The sequence below is a fragment of the Malaclemys terrapin genome, chromosome 1 (genome assembly GCF_027887155.1).
Source record: "Malaclemys terrapin pileata isolate rMalTer1 chromosome 1, rMalTer1.hap1, whole genome shotgun sequence".
NCBI lineage: Eukaryota > Metazoa > Chordata > Testudines > Emydidae > Malaclemys > Malaclemys terrapin.
Genome location: NC_071505.1, coordinates 141,593,140 through 141,611,282, shown reverse-complemented (window position 1 = coordinate 141,611,282; position 18,143 = coordinate 141,593,140). Strand labels below are relative to the sequence as shown.

At 46.5% G+C, this 18,143-nt stretch overlaps 1 protein-coding gene across 1 annotated transcript in view; it reads right to left on the bottom strand.

Annotated features, from left to right (window-relative positions):
* FAM131B (family with sequence similarity 131 member B) overlaps positions 1-17,898 on the bottom strand; it is a 70,994-nt gene extending 53,096 nt beyond the window's left edge. Inside the window, exon 1 of the mRNA XM_054041073.1 lies at positions 17,570-17,898. Coding sequence (XP_053897048.1) covers positions 17,570-17,597 — 28 coding nt within the window. The 5' untranslated portion in view covers positions 17,598-17,898. The remainder of the gene's footprint in view (positions 1-17,569) is intronic.
* Between the last annotated feature and the right edge of the window lie 245 nt (positions 17,899-18,143).

Sequence of the window (18,143 nt, the reverse complement as noted above, 5' to 3'; positions counted from 1 at the left end):
GCCCTGCAGAGATAGCACAGCTCTGAGAGTGCAAGCTGGGTACTTTTCCATTTTGGGCCTCATCAACAGAATTGTTTACCAAATGCCAATCAGTGACCCCTGTGTAAACCCCCTGAGAAGAAAAGAGACTGAACAGGAGCTACAGAGGCATCAAGTGAAGGCAATGAGGTTGCATAAGAGTCAACACAGGCCTAATTTGGCCTGCATAACCTTGTTTACTTGTGATGATGTGGGAGGAGGAAAGAGCCCAGCTTGCCACTCAGAGCCCAGGCTGAGTCTGTTGGGCTGGTGGTTAGAGAGTATATCTGTGTAAACTCAATTGGAAAATATAATTAATTAACAGTAACAATACATTTCCATTCCAACAACATTTACCATTTTCTGTTCACAGATTCTAGATTCTGTTAATAGATTCTAAGGCCAGAAGGGACCGTTAGATCATTTAGCCTGATCTCCTGTATAACAGGGGCAGTGGAACTGGGAGCAGTGGGGGCTAGCTCCCATGCAATGGAAATATTGTGGGGGGGGCTGATCTAGGTATTTGTCCCCAGCACATCATTCTGTGTAAACTGTGCATTTGTGAGGAGGGGCCAGAGGAGGAAGTGGAGGCAAGAGTGGGATCCACAGGGGCTGGAGAGGCCACTGCAGTGCTCAGGATCTGGCTGAGGATAGAGTGACCAGGTGTCTGGTTTTGAACCAGAACACCCTGTCAAAATGGGATCCTGGCAGCTCTGGTCAGCACTGCTGACCGGGCCATTGACTGTCCGGTTTGCGGCGGCACTGCACCGCACAGCATGAGCGAGACTCGCAAGTGTTCAGCAGGCAGCTGTTGAGGGTTGCATGGTGCACGCCTCTCCCGCTGCTGCCTGGCCCTCTTCTCCTCATGCTCTTCATGTGGCTGGGCTTGAGCTGTGGCGCGTGCCCTGTGGCGAACCGCGGTCTGTCTGTCACCCCATTGCCAGCACCCAGGAGTTCGAGGTATGTGTATCCCCATCTCCGAGTGCTGGGAATGGGGCTGAACCCCCATCCCCCTCACTGCATCCCTCCCTGTCCCCCCCTCGGCCTCCATCCCCCTCACTGCATCCCTTCCTGTCCCATCCTGTCCTGACCCCACACCTTCCCATCCCAGCCCTGTACCCCTTACAGCAGTCTCCCACCCATCCTCTCCACCTCCCAGAGCCACCACCCCCATGTCCCTCACCGCCCGCAGCCCTGCACCCCATTCACTTCCATACACTGCTGCACTCCCATTATGTCCCTATACACCCCTGTGCCCCCCACATCCTCAAACACCTGTAGCCTTCTGCCTCCCCATCCACTCCACATACCCCCCACACCCCCTTTTCTCTCCTTCACTGCCCCCTCTCACCCCCACCCTGCTCTCATCCTTGGCCTCTTTCCCTCCCCATCCTCTCTCCTCCCCCCCCAACCCCACCCATCTTTTCCCCTCCAGCCCACCCTCCTCCCTTTCCGGATGGGTGATTTAGGCAGGACCTGGAAAAGTGTATGAAAAAGTGTCTCTGTGTAGGCAAGTGTGTGCATGCATGCATTGTATGTGTGTAAGAGACTGTGTGTCTTTGTGTAGGGAGGTGTGTGTATTGCCGCATGTGTGTATACCTGTGTGAATAAAATTTGCAGCCTAACTCTTTGACTTCTATTTGTTTTGCTGGCTTGCGCACAAAAAAATTGATGGCATAAAATATGTGTGTATTTATTTCATAACAAGTTTTTAAAAGAGATGGGAACTCTAAAAGAAATGTATTATTTCTTAAAAAGTGAATGTTGTTGACTAGTAAGTGAAGAAGAGCCAATGTATCGTACATTTCTCCCCACCTTTGTTTAGCTACATTATGAACTCTTTGTTGCAGACTCTCTCTTTTTATGTGTATGTCCAGCACTTACCAACCTGGAGCCCTGATCTTAGTTGGGGTCTCTAAACACTAAACAACAATTGAATATTAAATAATGTGGAAGTATATGTGTTAGTGCATGCTAGATGTGTACACATGAATACACATGTGTATCTGCATGTAGGTGTGGGAGTCAGTTTCTACAGATTTATTTATATAGGTATCTGGACAGGTATGCATTTCTGTGGTTGTGCTCTATGGATTTGTATTTGGGCTCAGAAATGGGCCTTTAATGGACCCATTGTAGCTGTGATAATGTGTGGTCCTAATTCCACACATAAAATTACAATAACTTTAGTGAACAAAAAAGATGGAGCTGGTCACAAAAAATGGGAAGAGGGGAGGGAAAGAATCATGAAAACCTTTGTGAAATTAATTTGTTTTTAAATTACCCTTTTAAACTATTTTTCTGACAGCTCTAGCGTCTTGTAACAAATAAAACCTGAACTTAGCATAGTACATCTGTCAAAACTATAAATATGCCTGTTAGGGCCTTGCAGTGAAAATGAGTATGTGGGAGAGGACGGGGAGAGCAAGAGATGGAGGGAGAGGAGAATGGAGTGAATGGAGGCAGGGCCTTGGGAAGGGGTGGGGCAGTGGGCAGGGCAAGGGTGTTCGGTTTTCTGGAATTAGAAAGTTGGCAACCCTAGCTGAGGAGCAGGTAAGAAACACACTCCCTGCTGCCAGGTCTCACTAGCTCCCATCACTCCCCTTGCAGAGCACCCACCCTGCTCCCTCTCCTATCTCTGAGATCCTGATTGCTCACCTCAACTCTGCTGCCCTGACTCCACCCGCTCCCCATTCAAAGCGAGCTTCTGCCACCTTTGCTGCATAACACTGGCTATAACACTTCTCCAGAATAAATTCTTCCAACCAGCTGTAAAACTGAGCACATTTGATGTGCTATCGCTAAGAGAGGATAAACACAGTCAGGGCCCAAGAGCAGAGTGCAGACACACACTTTATTGGAAAGCAAAACATGTCTAGTGGATACAATTACTTTTTTAATTTAATCTTTTAATCTGATGTGGATGAAAGGTGCCAGGGTGACAGTTCGAGACACTAAAGTCCTCCATTGGCCACAGGCTCAGCATAGACAGCAGCAGTGAGCTAATCCTCATGCTGTCCCCGCAGTGGCTCGGGCTAATCGCTTGAATGTGTACCTACAGAATCAGGCGGTCTTAAATTCGGGCAGCTAGTCCAAGCCATCCCTGGGCTAGAGTGCCCAAACTGCTATTTTTAGTGTGTTAGCTTGAGCAGAGCTAACATGTTTCTGTTCATTTGTGCTGAGAGGCACCATCCCAGCTGGAGTGTAGACATACCCTTTGATGAGACTACAACTACAACATCCTTCTCCACTTAAATTAGTAGGAGTTTTGCCATTTAATCTTTCCCCAGAAGCCATCCTGCCTCCCCAATACCACCTCCTTCCCAGACATTCAGGCCACAATCTAGGTGTTACCTTTGACTCAGCCCTCTCTGTAGACTAGACCAGTCATCCAGGCTGTGTCTAAATCTTGCCACTACTTTCTACACAACATCACTAATATCTGACCTTTTCTTTCAGTCCACACAGATAAACTCCAGTTCGGGCCCCCATCATCTTCCATCTTGACTACTGCAACTTTCTCCTTTTTGCCTTCAACAAATTCACCCCTCAAGTCTATCCAAAACACTGCTGCTAAGATCATCTTTGTTTGCATCCCACCACTGATCCTACCTTTCCCCTGTATCAGACACAATTTGACTTTCCCTTTAAGGCCCTTCATGGTTTAGTCCCACATAACTCTAATATATTATTGAGGCATTGACTCCCACCTCCACCCTCCCAATAATGCCAGTTTTCTATCAGGCCCCTTTGTACGTTCTCCCATTCTGCCCCTTATGCATGGGAGGCATGCCCCATAAACATCCACAAAGCCTCCTTTGTCCATGGTCCCCCTTCAAATCTCACCTTCAAATTCACCTCCTGTGTGATGTCTACAAAACTCTTGACAATGGCCAGGCAGTTAGTGGGCTAATGACCACTGCTTACTATATTGTATATGACCGTTCCCACTGTTACCTGTCTCCTCCCTTTGTTGGTTTGTTATATGCTAAGATCATAAGTACAGGGTCTATCTGTATGATGTATATACAGGGCCTAGAACAATGGTGTCTACTTTCCTGACTAGGGCTGCAATACAAATAATAAACAATAATAATGATTACAATAGAAGTGGAATCGCACCCTAAGTGGCCCATTTGTGCCAGAAGTGGAGATGATCTTTGATGAAGATATCATTTCATACACTCCACATCATGGTAAGCTGTGTCAAAAGCAAACAGATCTAACATTATAATATTTCACATTTCTATAACACCTTTTCAGCCTAAAGGATTCCCAGAGCACTGGAATGGAGACTCTATATTGTGACAGACCCAGATCAGTGGGGTACAGGAGTCTGGTAGAGGGCAAATATACTGGTCACTGGATGAGTAGTTTTCTGTTCCCTAAGTGACCAGAGAAAGGGCTGCACTAGAGTAATCAGGAACCTGCTAGAACCAGTTAAGGCAGGCAGGCTAATTAGACACCTGGAGCCAATTAAGAAGAAACTGCTAGAATCAATTAAGGCAGGCTAATCAGGGCACCTGGGTTTTAAAAGTTGCTCACTTCAGTTTGTGGTGTGAGTGTGAGAAGCTGGGAGCAAAGAGGTGCAAGGAGCTGAGAGGGTGAAGGTGTGCTGCTGGAGGACCGAGGAGCACAAGCGTTATCAGACACCAGGAGGAAGGTCCTGTGGTGAGAATAAGGAAGGTGTTTGGAGGAGGCCATGGGGAAGTAGCCCAGGGAGTTGTAGCTGTCATGCAGCTGTTACAGAAGGCACTATAGACAGCTGCAGTCCACAGGGCCCTGGGCGGGAACCCGGAGTAGAGGGTGGGCCCGGGTTCCCCCCAAACCTGACCTGGACTGTGGGTTCTTCCAGAGGTGAAGGTCTCTGGGCTGTTCCCCAACCCACATGGTGAATCTCTGAGGCAAGAAAATCTGCCAATAAGTGCAGGACCCACCAAGATAGAGGAGGAAATTTGTCACAATATGTAGGGCTCACTTCCTCTATCTTTGAAACACAGCCATCTCTGGGGTGGAAGAAAACAGACATTTAACAGGACACCATACATACTTTTGGACAGAAAGTGATTAATACCATATGCAATTAAAGCTGCTGGGAAAATTTTAAGCAGGTGAAATGTAGTTACTTAAATTAGAATTTAGCCATGACTCTGGGGTTATCATCCTACTCTTACAACAAAATGCCAATTTAATAATGGCCCAAGTTGTCAGAACCTCAGTTTTACATTTCATGCAAAAAGTGGTCCTTCCAGCAGCTCACCACCTTGTCCCACCATGCTGGGGCACTGGGTCAGTACTGCCTCTCACTGATAGAAGAGACTTACATACTAAGCCACGAACATCAGTTTCTATAGCACCTGTGTTTTCCTGGGTTTTTCTTCTGTATTGAAAATTTCCTTTGTTTTTAATTTTTTGGGAATATTTTTCCAACCAGTTCAGGTTGCTGTGGAAAATTTAAGTTTGCTGCAAATTTCAGCATGGAGGCACCATAGAAATCAGAGTGACGGTTGGAGACATGGAGATGATGCTCTAGTGTCATCAGCAGTCTATTCTGTTTCAATCCAAACCAGGATTTAAGGAGACTGTGAAGTGACACTAGCCAGCACAAACGTGTTAGTCAATCTGGGAGCTGGACAAACGCAGAGACACACAGGGTCTGTCTTTGTCCAGCAGTCTCAGGAAATGTCTTCACAGCTGTCTGAAATCTGGGCCTGCAGCAGAACTAGTCTCCAGGCAGTCTCATGAGTACAACTGGCCTGCAGCAGGCTGCTTGATTGGTCATGCAACCTGATTAGCTGCAGGGGCCAGCAGGCCGGCTCTTCAGCCAGGAGTTGCAGCAGCTCCTTGGCTACTCTGTGCTCATGCCCACCACTGTGCCTGCTCCTGGATTAACTTGTTCCTGCTGCCCCTGCCTTGCACCCCTCCTTATGGTGCTGCCCTGCTCGCTCCAGTTCCTGCCCTCCGTGTTGTCTTTGGCTCCTGATTACAGACTCCAGCTTGACCGTTGGCTCCAGCTTCTGACTACTGACTCCAGGTCTGACTCTAGTCCCTGGTTTCTGATGCCCGCTCTAACCACTAGGCTAGGTCACTCTCATACCAGTTGGATGACAGATTGAGCAGCCCCTAAAATTAGGGCCAGGGATCCTCAGCGCAAGCATGAACCCTATTAGGTCCTAGTGGAACTGGTGGACACTGTCCAGAACTTTCAGGTACAAGTGATTGCCCTGCAATCAGAGAATGCTGTCCTACAGAAGCAGGTTGCTCTGCTGGCTCCTCCTACTCCACCCTCCCTGGAGCCAAAGATTCTGCTGCCTGACAAATTTGACAGAGATTGGGACAAGTTTTGTGGGTTCCTGAACCAGTGTTGGCTCCTGTTCCTCCTACACTCCCGATCATTCCCCAGGGACCAGGCCCATGTGGTTGACTGGGAGTCCTTGCCTGGGCTTCCCACTTTCTGGAACAGTCCAGTCCCCCTCTTGTGACAATTAGAGGAATTCATTCAAACCATGTCCCTTATCGTGGATGACTGCAACCAGGTGCGGACCACTGAGTCAACCCTTCAGGCCTTATGTCAGGGATGCCAGCTCATTGCCAAGTACGCTCCTGAATGTCATCATTTGGCTTCTGGCAGTGTTTGGAATGAGACAGCATAGAGCCACCACTTCCATCTGGGGTTAAACAAGGATATCAAGGACGAGCTTATGTGGATGGAGCCTCCATCCAGTTTGAATAATCTGTTTGACTTGTGCATCAGAATCGATGATCGCCTCACAGAGCTGCGGCGTGAGTGTACCTCAATTTTCCAGAGGCTGCCATTCACCCCACCCATGACACCCCAAGCACGCAGAGCTTCCCTGGCACCAGAGTTCTTGAAAGCTAACCAGGTTCGACCGCACCCGACTCCGAGAAGCACAAGCCTAATGTCTGGCATTGGTGCTTATATTGTGGGGAACCCGGCCATCTTGACTTGACATATCCAGTGAAGACTCAGATGGAACCAGGGCTTGGGAAATGCAGATCCCCAGCCAGGAAGAGTGGGTCCAGACAGAGATGGTCTTCTCCCCCCTCTGGTAATTCCCAGCACCCATGGGGCCATAATTACACTTCAGGACCTCCAATCCAGTTTCCGATGCAGATCCAAATACTTCTATTGATTTTACTACCAGTAAGCTCCAGGATTCGCTTAGAGGTCCTAGTTGGCTCGGGGGCCCTCAGGTAACTTTATGGTCTTGAACTTCGTTAAGACCCACACAGTTCCCACCATATGCAAGGACTATCCAGATCTGGTTGAGACTGTTGCTGGATCTCTTCTCTCCTTGGGACCAGTAACCCATCAGACCTTGCCAGTAATGGTTATCACCCTCCTGGGGCACTAGGAAATCCTACAATTTGGATTAATCCAGGCCCTTACGCTCCATCACCCTAGGTATACTCTGGCTTACCACCCATGACCCCCATATTCACTGGCGGAAGGGTATTCTACACATTAACTCCAGATATTTCTGGCTATCCTGCCTCCCAGGATCTGAGAACCAGACTGGTATATTCTGTGGTTCATGTCATGTGCTAGAAGACCCTGATCCTCAGGCAGCAAAACCACCGGGACCCTTAGTGCCCCTGAAGCTCCACCTGCCACAGCCAAGATCTCCCACAAATACTGTGACTCTGTCAATGTTTTTGACAAGGTGAAGGCAGACATCCTGCCTCCGTATTGGACTTACAACTGGCTGATCAATCTCTAGCCCAAAACCAAGATCCCATTTAGTAGACATATGCTCTCTCTGAACCCAAACTTGCAGAAGAAAGCTCGGAAGAGTTTCATCTGCCCATCCACGTCCCCAGTGGGTTCTCCAGTCTTTTTGGACAGCTCTTTGCAGGAGTGTTTTGACCCCTGGGCCCTGAGCAAGGTGACCATATGAAACTGGACCCTGCTCTCATTTATCAACAAGATCTTAAATTGGCTATGTGTGGCCAGTATTTTGATGAAGATAGAAATGTTTGGTGCCTATAATCTGGTGTGCATGCATGACGAGAGATGAGTGGAAGACCACCTTTAATGCTCAATACAGCCACTATGAATATCTAGTCTTCCTATTTGGCCTATGCAGTGCTTCAGTAACGTTTCAACACTTTATGAATGATATATTCCAAGATAAGCTGGAGAAATGAGAGTTTGACTGGGACACCCTTGAATTTCTTGCATATATCATCTTACCTCAAGGACTGGCATCTTCTAGATGGTGCTAGGTTCCTGGTCCAAGTTCTGATGGATCATGCAAACTTGCAGTCCCTAAAACAGCCAGGCACCTGAACGAGCAACAGGCACCCTGGTCCCTCCACTTGATGTGATTCAAGTTTGTGGTCACCTACAAGCTGGGGACAAGGAATGGGAAGGCGGATGCATTGTCACAAAAGGATGAGTACTACAAACTGGGTGAGGAGACAATGTCCATGATTCTCAAGCCCTCCAAGGTCATTTCTGGCACTGTAGCCTCTGACCTGTTATTCTCCGTCCACTCTGTTACCTAGCAATCACCTTGCCATCCAAACCTATCAAGCCCTAGACCACAACCAGGACCAGACCTTAACAGGAACTTGATGACCTGCTGTATCAGGATGCCTCTGTGGCATCCTATGTAGAGTCCTGTGACCTTTGCACCCAGACCAAGACCCCCATTCGTTCAAGCCCACTGGATCTCCTCCAGTCCTTACCCACTCCACCTCAGCTGTGGACCATCATTTCCGTGGACATTATCATGGAATTACCACCCTCCCAAAGCCACGCTTTCTAGTGGTGATCAACCACTTAACCAAGATAGTGTATTTTGTTCCATTGCAGGTGCCTCCTCCCTCTGCTCAGGAGACAGCCTGCTTGTTTGTGATCAACATCTTTCGTCTCCACTGCATGCCTGCAGGATAATGTCTGACTGAGGATCCCAATTTATTTCCTACTTCTGATGAGAATTTCTATGCCGTCTGAATATCAATGCCCTAACCTCAGTGGCCTATCACCCAAAGACCAATGGGCAGGCAGAGCAAGTCAGTCAAGCCCTTGAACTACATGGCTTCCTCAACTTATCATCAATATTACTGACTGTCCCTGATCCCTCATGCTGAGTTTGCTTACAGCAATGCTATAGAGGTCTCCACCAAGCAGACTGCCTTCTTTGCTCACTAATTATGGTTTCTATCTTTGTGCTCATCCAGAGATCCCCTCTGAATCAATGCCCGCTGCTACCAAACTCACAACCCACATCCAGCAGGCACTCCAAGAACCTCAGAAGCAATTAGAAGTCACCAGGGCAACTTACAAATGGCATGTTGACCTATCCCGCCAGCTGACACCTGGCTTTGGGGTAGAGAGCCAAGAAGAACGTGTGCTTCAGCAGATTCTAGACTCTCATTGGGTCCAAGGGAAACTACAATATGTAATGTACTGGAATGGGTATACCCCAGACAAATGTTCATGGGAATGTACAGAACACTTCCATGCCCCGGCTTTCCTGCGTGCCTTTCACCATGCTTACCCTTAGAAACCAGGCCCCAGGGCCTAGAGAGTATTGTCTGGAATCAGGACCTGCAGCAGACCTAATCTCCAAGCAGTCTCATCAGGACAGCTGGCCTGCAGCAGGTTGCCTGATTCATCATGCCACCTGATTGGCTGCAGGGGCAGCAGGCCGGCTCATAAGCCAGCAGAAGCAGCTTGCTGGATTCTCAATGCTCATGCTCACCACCGTGCATGCTCCTGTGTTACCTTGTTTCTGCTGCCCCTGCCTTGCACCCAGCCTTGCCTCCGTATTGTCTTCGCCTTGCATGCTACCCTGCTCGCTCCAGTTCCTGGCATCCGGCTTGACCCTCAGCTCTGGTATCCAGTTCCTGACCTCTGGTTTGACCCTTGACTTTGGCTTCTAACTGCTGACTCCAGCTTTGATCCTAGTCCTTGGTTCCTGATGTCTGCTCCAACCACTAGATTAAATTGCCCTTATCCTGGCTGGCTGAAAACAGTGTAAGCAGGGTGTGAATGAGCTCTCCCCTGACAAGTAGTGATGAGCTGTGGAAGAACACTTTAGGCGCTGACCTCGTTTGCATGAATACACCCACTCTGCTTAGGTGCTCAGCAGGATGGGATTGCTTGCCCAAATGATCACTTTTGGCTGGTGTTGATCCCCAGGCTCCTTGTTATTGAGGCAGGAGTAATAAGGGGTTGTTATCCTTGGTATGTGCATCAAAGGCAGCAGAACTATGCTTGGTAGTCCCTGATTGAGAGACTCGCCCTCAACTAAACAGCATTCACTAAGCAGGGGACATGGGTTCCAAAGGCGAGAGAGGGGTGGGTGCTGCTTAAGGGCTTTAGGCACTATTTGACCCTTCCTCTCTCCACTCTGTAATAAAAGGGCTAATTTAGGCTCAATTGAGAGTCTCTTCTTACACACCGCAGAGCTGAAATCATTGATAAGTAGGTCTCAGCATTAGACCTGCTTTGGGACAGTGTCTCTGATGCAAGGAACTACCCAGTGTGCACCAGCAGTGAAGATCCCCCACTAACAGCTGAAATCACTGAGAGTTGTGTTAAGTGGTAGCACCTGAAGATATCCCGGCAAGTGGCCGGCAAGGTGGCAGGCGATGAGGAGTGGTGAGTGAATGCCAGGACAGTGGAGCGAGCATGGTGCCTTCTCTCCACCCAGGATGGGAGGTGAACTCTGCAGATGTACTTCTGAACTCAGGGTATGCACTGATACAGGACAACAACTGTGAGTGGGGGGCGGAGAAGGGATGGGCTTGTTAAAGGGACTTTTGGTTGCTGGACTTAAGAACCTGAGGGAAAAGGATACTGCCCAACTTACTTAGGCGGGGTAGGGTAGGTCTTTTGCTCATGGTTTGTTTATGAACCCTGTTTGCAGCATTTTCCCAAATTAATGCCAGGTTACTTCCCTCCTTTTATTAAAAGTTTCTTTGCTGCACTCAGACTCTGTGCTTGCAAGAGGGGAAGTATTGCCTCTTTGAGGCGCCCAGGGAGTGGTATATAATTGTTCCAGGTCACTGGGTGGGGGCTCTAGCTGGTTTTGTGTTGTATTGTTGAAAAGGAACCCTGAGATACTGAACCCGGCCCTTGTTGCTGCCAACTCTGAATGAGCTATCAACAACACAGATAACTTCAGTGTTACCCCTAACTTGACTCATGTCCACACAAAAAAATCTCTAGCTTGAGTTAAGTAGTGCTTTTAACTCAAGCTAGTTGGCCTATCATGGTGGTGAGCTGAAGCTTGAGAGATGCTGATGCTCAAGCTAGTGATGCAGTAGAAATGCAACAGCTTGAGATATAATTCATCAGTAGCTAATCCAGCCACTCTGCTAATCCAGTCATTCCATGCTGCTAATCAAATCAGTCTGTACAAACTTTTGAGTCACACAGAGCTCTTCTTCAGAAGAAGAACTCTGTGTAGCTCAAAAGCGTGTGTCTCTCACCAACAGAAATGGGTCTAATAAAATATATTATTTCACCCACCTTGTCTCTCTCATATCCTGGGACCAACATGGCTATAAATACACTGCATATAACTCCAGTTTTGTTGTTTTGCAGTGTGGTCACTCTCACCCTAGCAAAGCTAGTGTGAGTTCAGTAACGTGAGTTAACTGTTGCAGAGTTATCTGCCAATGATAGTGTTTCAGTCACATCATGTATGTCACATAGCCACAATATATCACCTGTATCAAAAAGGAAAAAAAATCCATCATCCAGAAACAACCATAGATAAATTTGTGATAAGAACCAGCAGATTACAAAAGAGGTAATTGATGAAAAATTTGCCCAGTTTATTTGTGCAACAAACTCTCCTTTCCCTATGATTAAGAACCCACACTTCATTAACATGTCATTAAGACCAGGATACAGTCCACCCAACAGAGCAGATGTCACAGGCAAATTGCTGGATAAAGTGTATGAAAGAGAAATTGAGCAGTGTGCAAAAGGTCTAGAGGATAAAATTGTTAACCTGAGTCTTGATGTGTGGAGCAAAGTCCACAATGATCCTGTTGTATGTGCTTGTGACAACAGAAGAAGGGAATGTCTTCCTTACGGAAACAATTGATACATCAGGAAATGCACACACAGCAGAATACTTACAAGAAGTAGCAGTAAAAGCTATAACAAACTGTGGAAAAAAAATTCAAATGTCTAGTACGCAGCTTGGTCACAGACAATGCTGCAAATGTATCCAAGATGAGAAGAAATTTAGAAGAGAGTGAAGAGAGACCCAAGCTAATAACATATGGTTGCAGTGCTCCTTTGATGCACCTTCTAACCAAAGACTTCAGTATTCCAGAAATAAAGGCTAATGTTGAAACTGCAAAATACTTCCGTAACGACTTTGCACCAGCTGCTCTGGAAAAAAAAAAGTGGGAGGTACCAAGCTAACTCTCCCACAAGATGTGCGATGGAACTCAGTAGCGGACTGTTTTGAACACTATATCAAGAACTGGCCTAATCTGATGACAGTTTGTGAACAAAATCATGAAAAAATAGATGGCACTGTCACAGCCAAAGTTCTCAACATTGGGCTTAAGAGAAATGTTGAACACAGGCCGAGTACCCTGAAGCCTATTTCTGCAGCCTTGAACAAAATGCAGGGAAATAGCTGTTTTATTGCTGATACTGTTGAAATTTGAAAGGAACTGAGAGATCTTAAAAAGAGAAATATGCAATGACAGAGTTAAATTACAAGCATTACAAAAACAAATGGGACAAGTACTATCTCCAGCTCATTTTCTTGCAAATATTCTCAATACTCAGTCCCAAGGTCAAACCTTAAACTGCTGAAGAAGAGGAGTTGGCTATGACATGGACATCTAGCAATCATCCCCCCATAATGCCAACTATAATAAACTCAGAGCTAATGGTGTACCATTCAAGAAATATATGTTTGCTGATGATGCTTTAAAGAAAGTCACACCAGTGAACTGATGGAAGTCACTTAAGTATTTGGCTTCAGAGACTGTTGAAGTGATGATCTCACTTCTTCTGCCAGTGTAGAAAGAATATTTTCTTCCTTTGGATTAATTCATTCAAATTGAGAAATCGTTTGGAACCTGAAAAAGCAGGAAAGCTTGTTTTTCTTGTCCAGATTATGAACAATCAGGAAAATGAAGGTGAAGATGACTGAGTTAGCTTCAGAAGCCAATAGTTTAAGTTTCTAATGTTGACCTGGCTGACATAGTTGATTTAATTTTTGTTTTGTTTTTTAAATATTTCATTAACTCTGAAACCTTAGTTAAACTTGTTTTTAACAAAAACAAACCTGATTTTAAAAAACTTGAATATATAACTAAATTCAAAAATTCATATGCTTGTTTTGTTAAAATATTATGTTTGAAGAAAAAAATCCAGAATACATAACGTTGTTGTTTTAGTTAAATTAAACAATTTAAATGTCTGTCTGATGGTGTTCTCCTCCTAAGACAGCATGGCAAGAAAATCCTCCAAATATTAATGATAGTTCACCTCCCAATGACTTCATAAATATCTGCTTCAATTACCTTTGGTAAATGAAATAACAAAGCAATCATTCATTTTCTGATATAGCTGTAAAACTAATCTGAAATGTTTTCAAAATAAATCACTTAAAAATGTATAATGTGTACCTTCTAAAAATGAAACCTACATCTATCTCTGAGTTGTGAAGAATAGGTATTAAGGTTATAACAACCAACAAGACTGCACTTTTATGTAGAAATCCATGATTAAATCAAGTCTTCCTGACTCATGATTTAAATCAATTCCATTTAAATCCTGACAGGAACTACTGTTTTTTTGTTTGTTTTGTTTGTTTGTTTTTTTAAATTTGGGGGTTGTATAGCACCTAGTACAATGGGGCTCCTGATCCATCACTAAGGCTCCTAGGTGTTATGGTAATACAAATAAGAAATAACTATCTGATAGAAACCACTTGGATTGCTTAAAAATGGACAAAGCCCTGGAGCAATCCTAGGAAAAAATCCAGCAGTGGTGTATGAGGGACTAAATGTGATTTACTAGATCTTTTCTATCACTAACTTCCATAATCCAAAGTCCTGAGTTGAAAACCATTCAAATTCAGAGATACAACCAGTACAGTATCATTGCCCCCTCTTCTAGCCCTACAACCACTTGATTTGAGTGATGGAACATGTAGACCCCATATTAAATCAATTCTGCAAGAAACAGGCCAGCAAGATTCATAGATTCCAAGGCCAGAAGGGACCATTGTGATCATCTAGTCTGACCTCTGGTATAACACAGGCCATAGAACTTCCCTGAAAAAATTCCTAGAGCAGGTCTTTTAGACAAATATCCACTCTTGATTTAAAAATTGTAAGTGATGGAGAACTCACCATAACTCTTGTTAAATTGTTCCACTGGATAATTGCTCTCACTGTTAAAAATGTACACTGTATTTCTAGTCTGAATATTTCTAGTTTCAACTTCCAACCATTGGATAATGTTATATCTTTCTATGCTAGACTGAAGACCCATTATCAAATATTTATTCCCCATATACATACTTATAGATGGTAATCAACTCACCCCTTAACCATCTCTTTGCTAAGCTAAATAGATTGAGCTCCTTGAGTTTGTCACTTGAAGGGATGTTGTCCAATCCTTTAATCATTCTTGTGGCTCTTCTCTGAACACTCTACAATTTATCAACATTCTTCTTGAATTGTGGACACCAGAACTGGACACAGTTATCCAGCAACAGTCACTTCAATGCCAAATACAGAGGAAATATAACCTCTCTACTCCTACTCGAGATTCCCCTGTTTATGCACTCCAGGATTGCATTAGCCCTTTTGATCATAGAGTAGCACTGAGAGTGCATGTTCAGCTGATTATCCACCAGGACCCACAAATCATTTTCAGAGTCAATGCTTCCCAAATTAGAGTCCTGAAATTATGGTCTACATATTTTGTTCCTCAGTGTATACATTTACATTTAGCCATAGCAAAATGCATATTGTTTGCTTGCAGGCAGTGTACCAAGTGAGCCAGTGACCTCTTCCCCAATTTTTGTATCATCTGCAAACTTTTTCTGTGACTGTTTTTTATGTTTTCTTCCAGGTCATTGATAAAAATGTTAAATAGTGTAGAACTAAGAACTAATCCCAGCGGGACCTCACTAGAAACAAAAACACACACACACTGATGATTCCTTGTTCACATTTGAGTCCTATCAGTTAGCCAGCTTTTAATCCATTTAATGTATGCCATGTTCATTTTATATAGTTCTAGTGTTTTAATCAAAGTGTCTCAGTGACACATCATGTCAGGGGCTAAGATCACAACTATGTCTTGCAGCTCAGAGGCCTATACCTCTCTGACCTGGTATTTAAAGGCATTAATTTCCTACACAGGCCATCTTCACAGTCCTGAGGAAGCTTCATAATGGGAGCCTATAAGATTGAATAGCACAGATTCTCCACTCCCAGCAGAATTCCTCCAGACAAACTTCCCCACTTTTCCCACCACCTCTGCGCAGTCTCTAGCTCCCTGACCCAGCACTCCAGAGAGCTATGGTCACTGATGAGCCAGAGCTGAGAACAGTGGGCACAGGTGGTAGGCATCAGACACAATTACTAGGCAGATCTCTCTCTCTCTCTCCTCTCTCTCACACATACACACTAGAACCCTGGTTCTACAGCTCCCAAAACACAGGTCTCTATCATATGAGCTAAAGGCAAATTTCTTCAGCTAACATTATTAGTAGATCTCTTATTTTCATTGTGGGCCCAACAACTATAGGACAATGCCCCTTATACATATACAAAGCCAATATATTACAACAGGTCCAACAACATCTTGGGATATTATGGACCCTATTTTTAAAAGTTATGGTATAGGTGCACTTGCACATGCAAGTTGCAATTAGTTACCATCATCAGGTGGACAGATGGACATTTAGTCACCTAAACAACCATGTCCACACATTGTTAGCTGCAAATGTAGGTGACCAGTTACACAGACTTTTTGCAATGCAGAATTCAGGCCTCCAGTCATAAAAATGTAGTCCTATGTTTTAAAAAAAAAATCGGTGTGGGTAAAGATGAGCAGCTCAAGACAGTTCTAGCCAACTGGGAGTGGGTGTCACTGAAGTTGTTATTTTCTGATGGGGGTGTGTGATTGGGGGGGGGGAGGGGATCAGATACGTTTAGTTCAGAGACCACACTGATAAGGCAACATGGCAGGATAGATAAATAATGTCCTTGGCACAGTGCTCACTCAGCCTGGGGGAATGAGGTGTGAGGGAGGGCAGTGTGGCTGACTTGCTACAGGGAAAGGGTCCAGGTGCCATCATGCTGGGAAAGAAGTATCCTAGAGGAAGTGTTTGGTGTTCTCTGATGTTGTGAGGTATTAGAGAGGACAGTACTTTCTTGCTGGATGTGGTGGGAGATGAAGGGTGGATGTGGGGTAGAATCTTTAGGTAAGGGTGTATGCTTGTTACTCTGAGGGTACATTGGTGACATAGTGAGAAGATGTTCCCAGCAGTGTTCTCTTGATGTGTAGAGGGAGGGGGAGGTGCTCAGCAGCAGGGGAAAGCTGGGTTTCTTATCCTCCGATCAGGCACAGGTGTCACAGGGAGAGGAACACATCTTTTGAAAAGTCTTCCCTCGGTGTGCTTTTTGGGGGAAGTGGTTCAATGCCTCCCACAGCGGTGGTGATTGGTTCTGCTCTCAGGGGGTTGTACAGGGTTTGTGTAGTTTGGGAAAGGTTTTAGGGTGGGAGGTACTGGTGAGCTGGATGAGGTGTGTGTGTGACATATATCCTTGGGGTGGTGTGTGAGAGTGTGGGCTGCAGAGGTGGATGGGTGGACAGTGTCCCAGGGGATGTGTGAGAGACAAGGTTGGTGAGATCGTATCTGTTAATAGATCCCCTTCTGTTGGTGAAAGAGACCAGCGTTTGAGCTACACAGAGCTTTTCTTCGGGTCATGTGAGATGTGTTATTCTGAGGCGATGTGCCCAAGCGTGCGTTTAGTGAGGGGGGCCCTTGGCAGGATGGGGTTTGTCACAGAGGCTGCGAAGTGAGTGCACAACAGAAGGGGGCTTCCTTGGTATGTCTCTGTGCAGTGGGAGGGACTCTCTGGGTGTTATTCTCCGATGAGGCGGGGTGGGGGGAGATGTGCAGCTCTCACTGCAATGATATGGATAGTCCGATCATAACAATAACCCTCCCATTAGGAGAAGGTGCGGCTGGCCCCTGATTCAGGTCTCAGAGCCCTCCCCCCTCTCAGGAGCATGCCCGCACCTCGGGATCCCCTGAGCCGCACCGCAGGGGCTCGCCCTGCAGCAGGAAGAGCACGGTGCCCAGCAAAGAACAGGGAGCTGTAAAGCACCGTTCACACCCAATGGCTTTGAGACACTGGGGGCAGGGAGAGAGAGACCGGGGCAGAAAAGTCCTTTACCTGTCTACCCCCCTTCAGCCACGGAAGGATGGCTACATGCAAAGGGAAAGGCAGCCAGAGAGCTGAGCAGCAGCAGCTTCCTGGAGCCTACTTCCCCCCACCCTCCCCGGCTCCTTACCTACAGTCCTGGATCCTATGCAGCCCATCACTCTTGCAGGTCCCCGCGGAGGAGGCAGCCGCCGCAGCAGTGAGGAGGATGGAAGTGGGAGAAGGTGTGTGTGTGTGCGGGGAGCTCCAGTTATGGTGAATGTCCAGTGTGGCCCAGCCTGTGCCGGCGGAGGGGCATGGTCCGGGGTAAGCGCGCCTTACCCGCCCCGGAGAGACAGCCCGGAGGAGAGGCAGGGCAGGAGGCAGGAGATGCTCCGGTCCAGGCCCTCCGGCCAAGATGCTCTAACCAGCCACACCTCGCCTGCCACAGGGCTGCCTCCTCTCCCTCTGCTCCCTCTGCGTTCAACTGTCTCTTTCCCTCGCTCCGCTCTCCCCCCTCGCTCGCTGTTCCAGGCTTGGATGCTACAAGGATCTTCAGAGGAGGAGGAGGAGGAGGGCTGAGATTGGGTAAACAGCTCAGGTCCCGAGCGCGGGGCTGCCATTGGCTGATCCCGCGCCGCGGCTGCAGGAGGCAGGGAAGAGGGAGCAAGGAGCACGCACGATGCCGAAAGCGCCGTCCGCACACACCCACCCGCTGGCAGCCG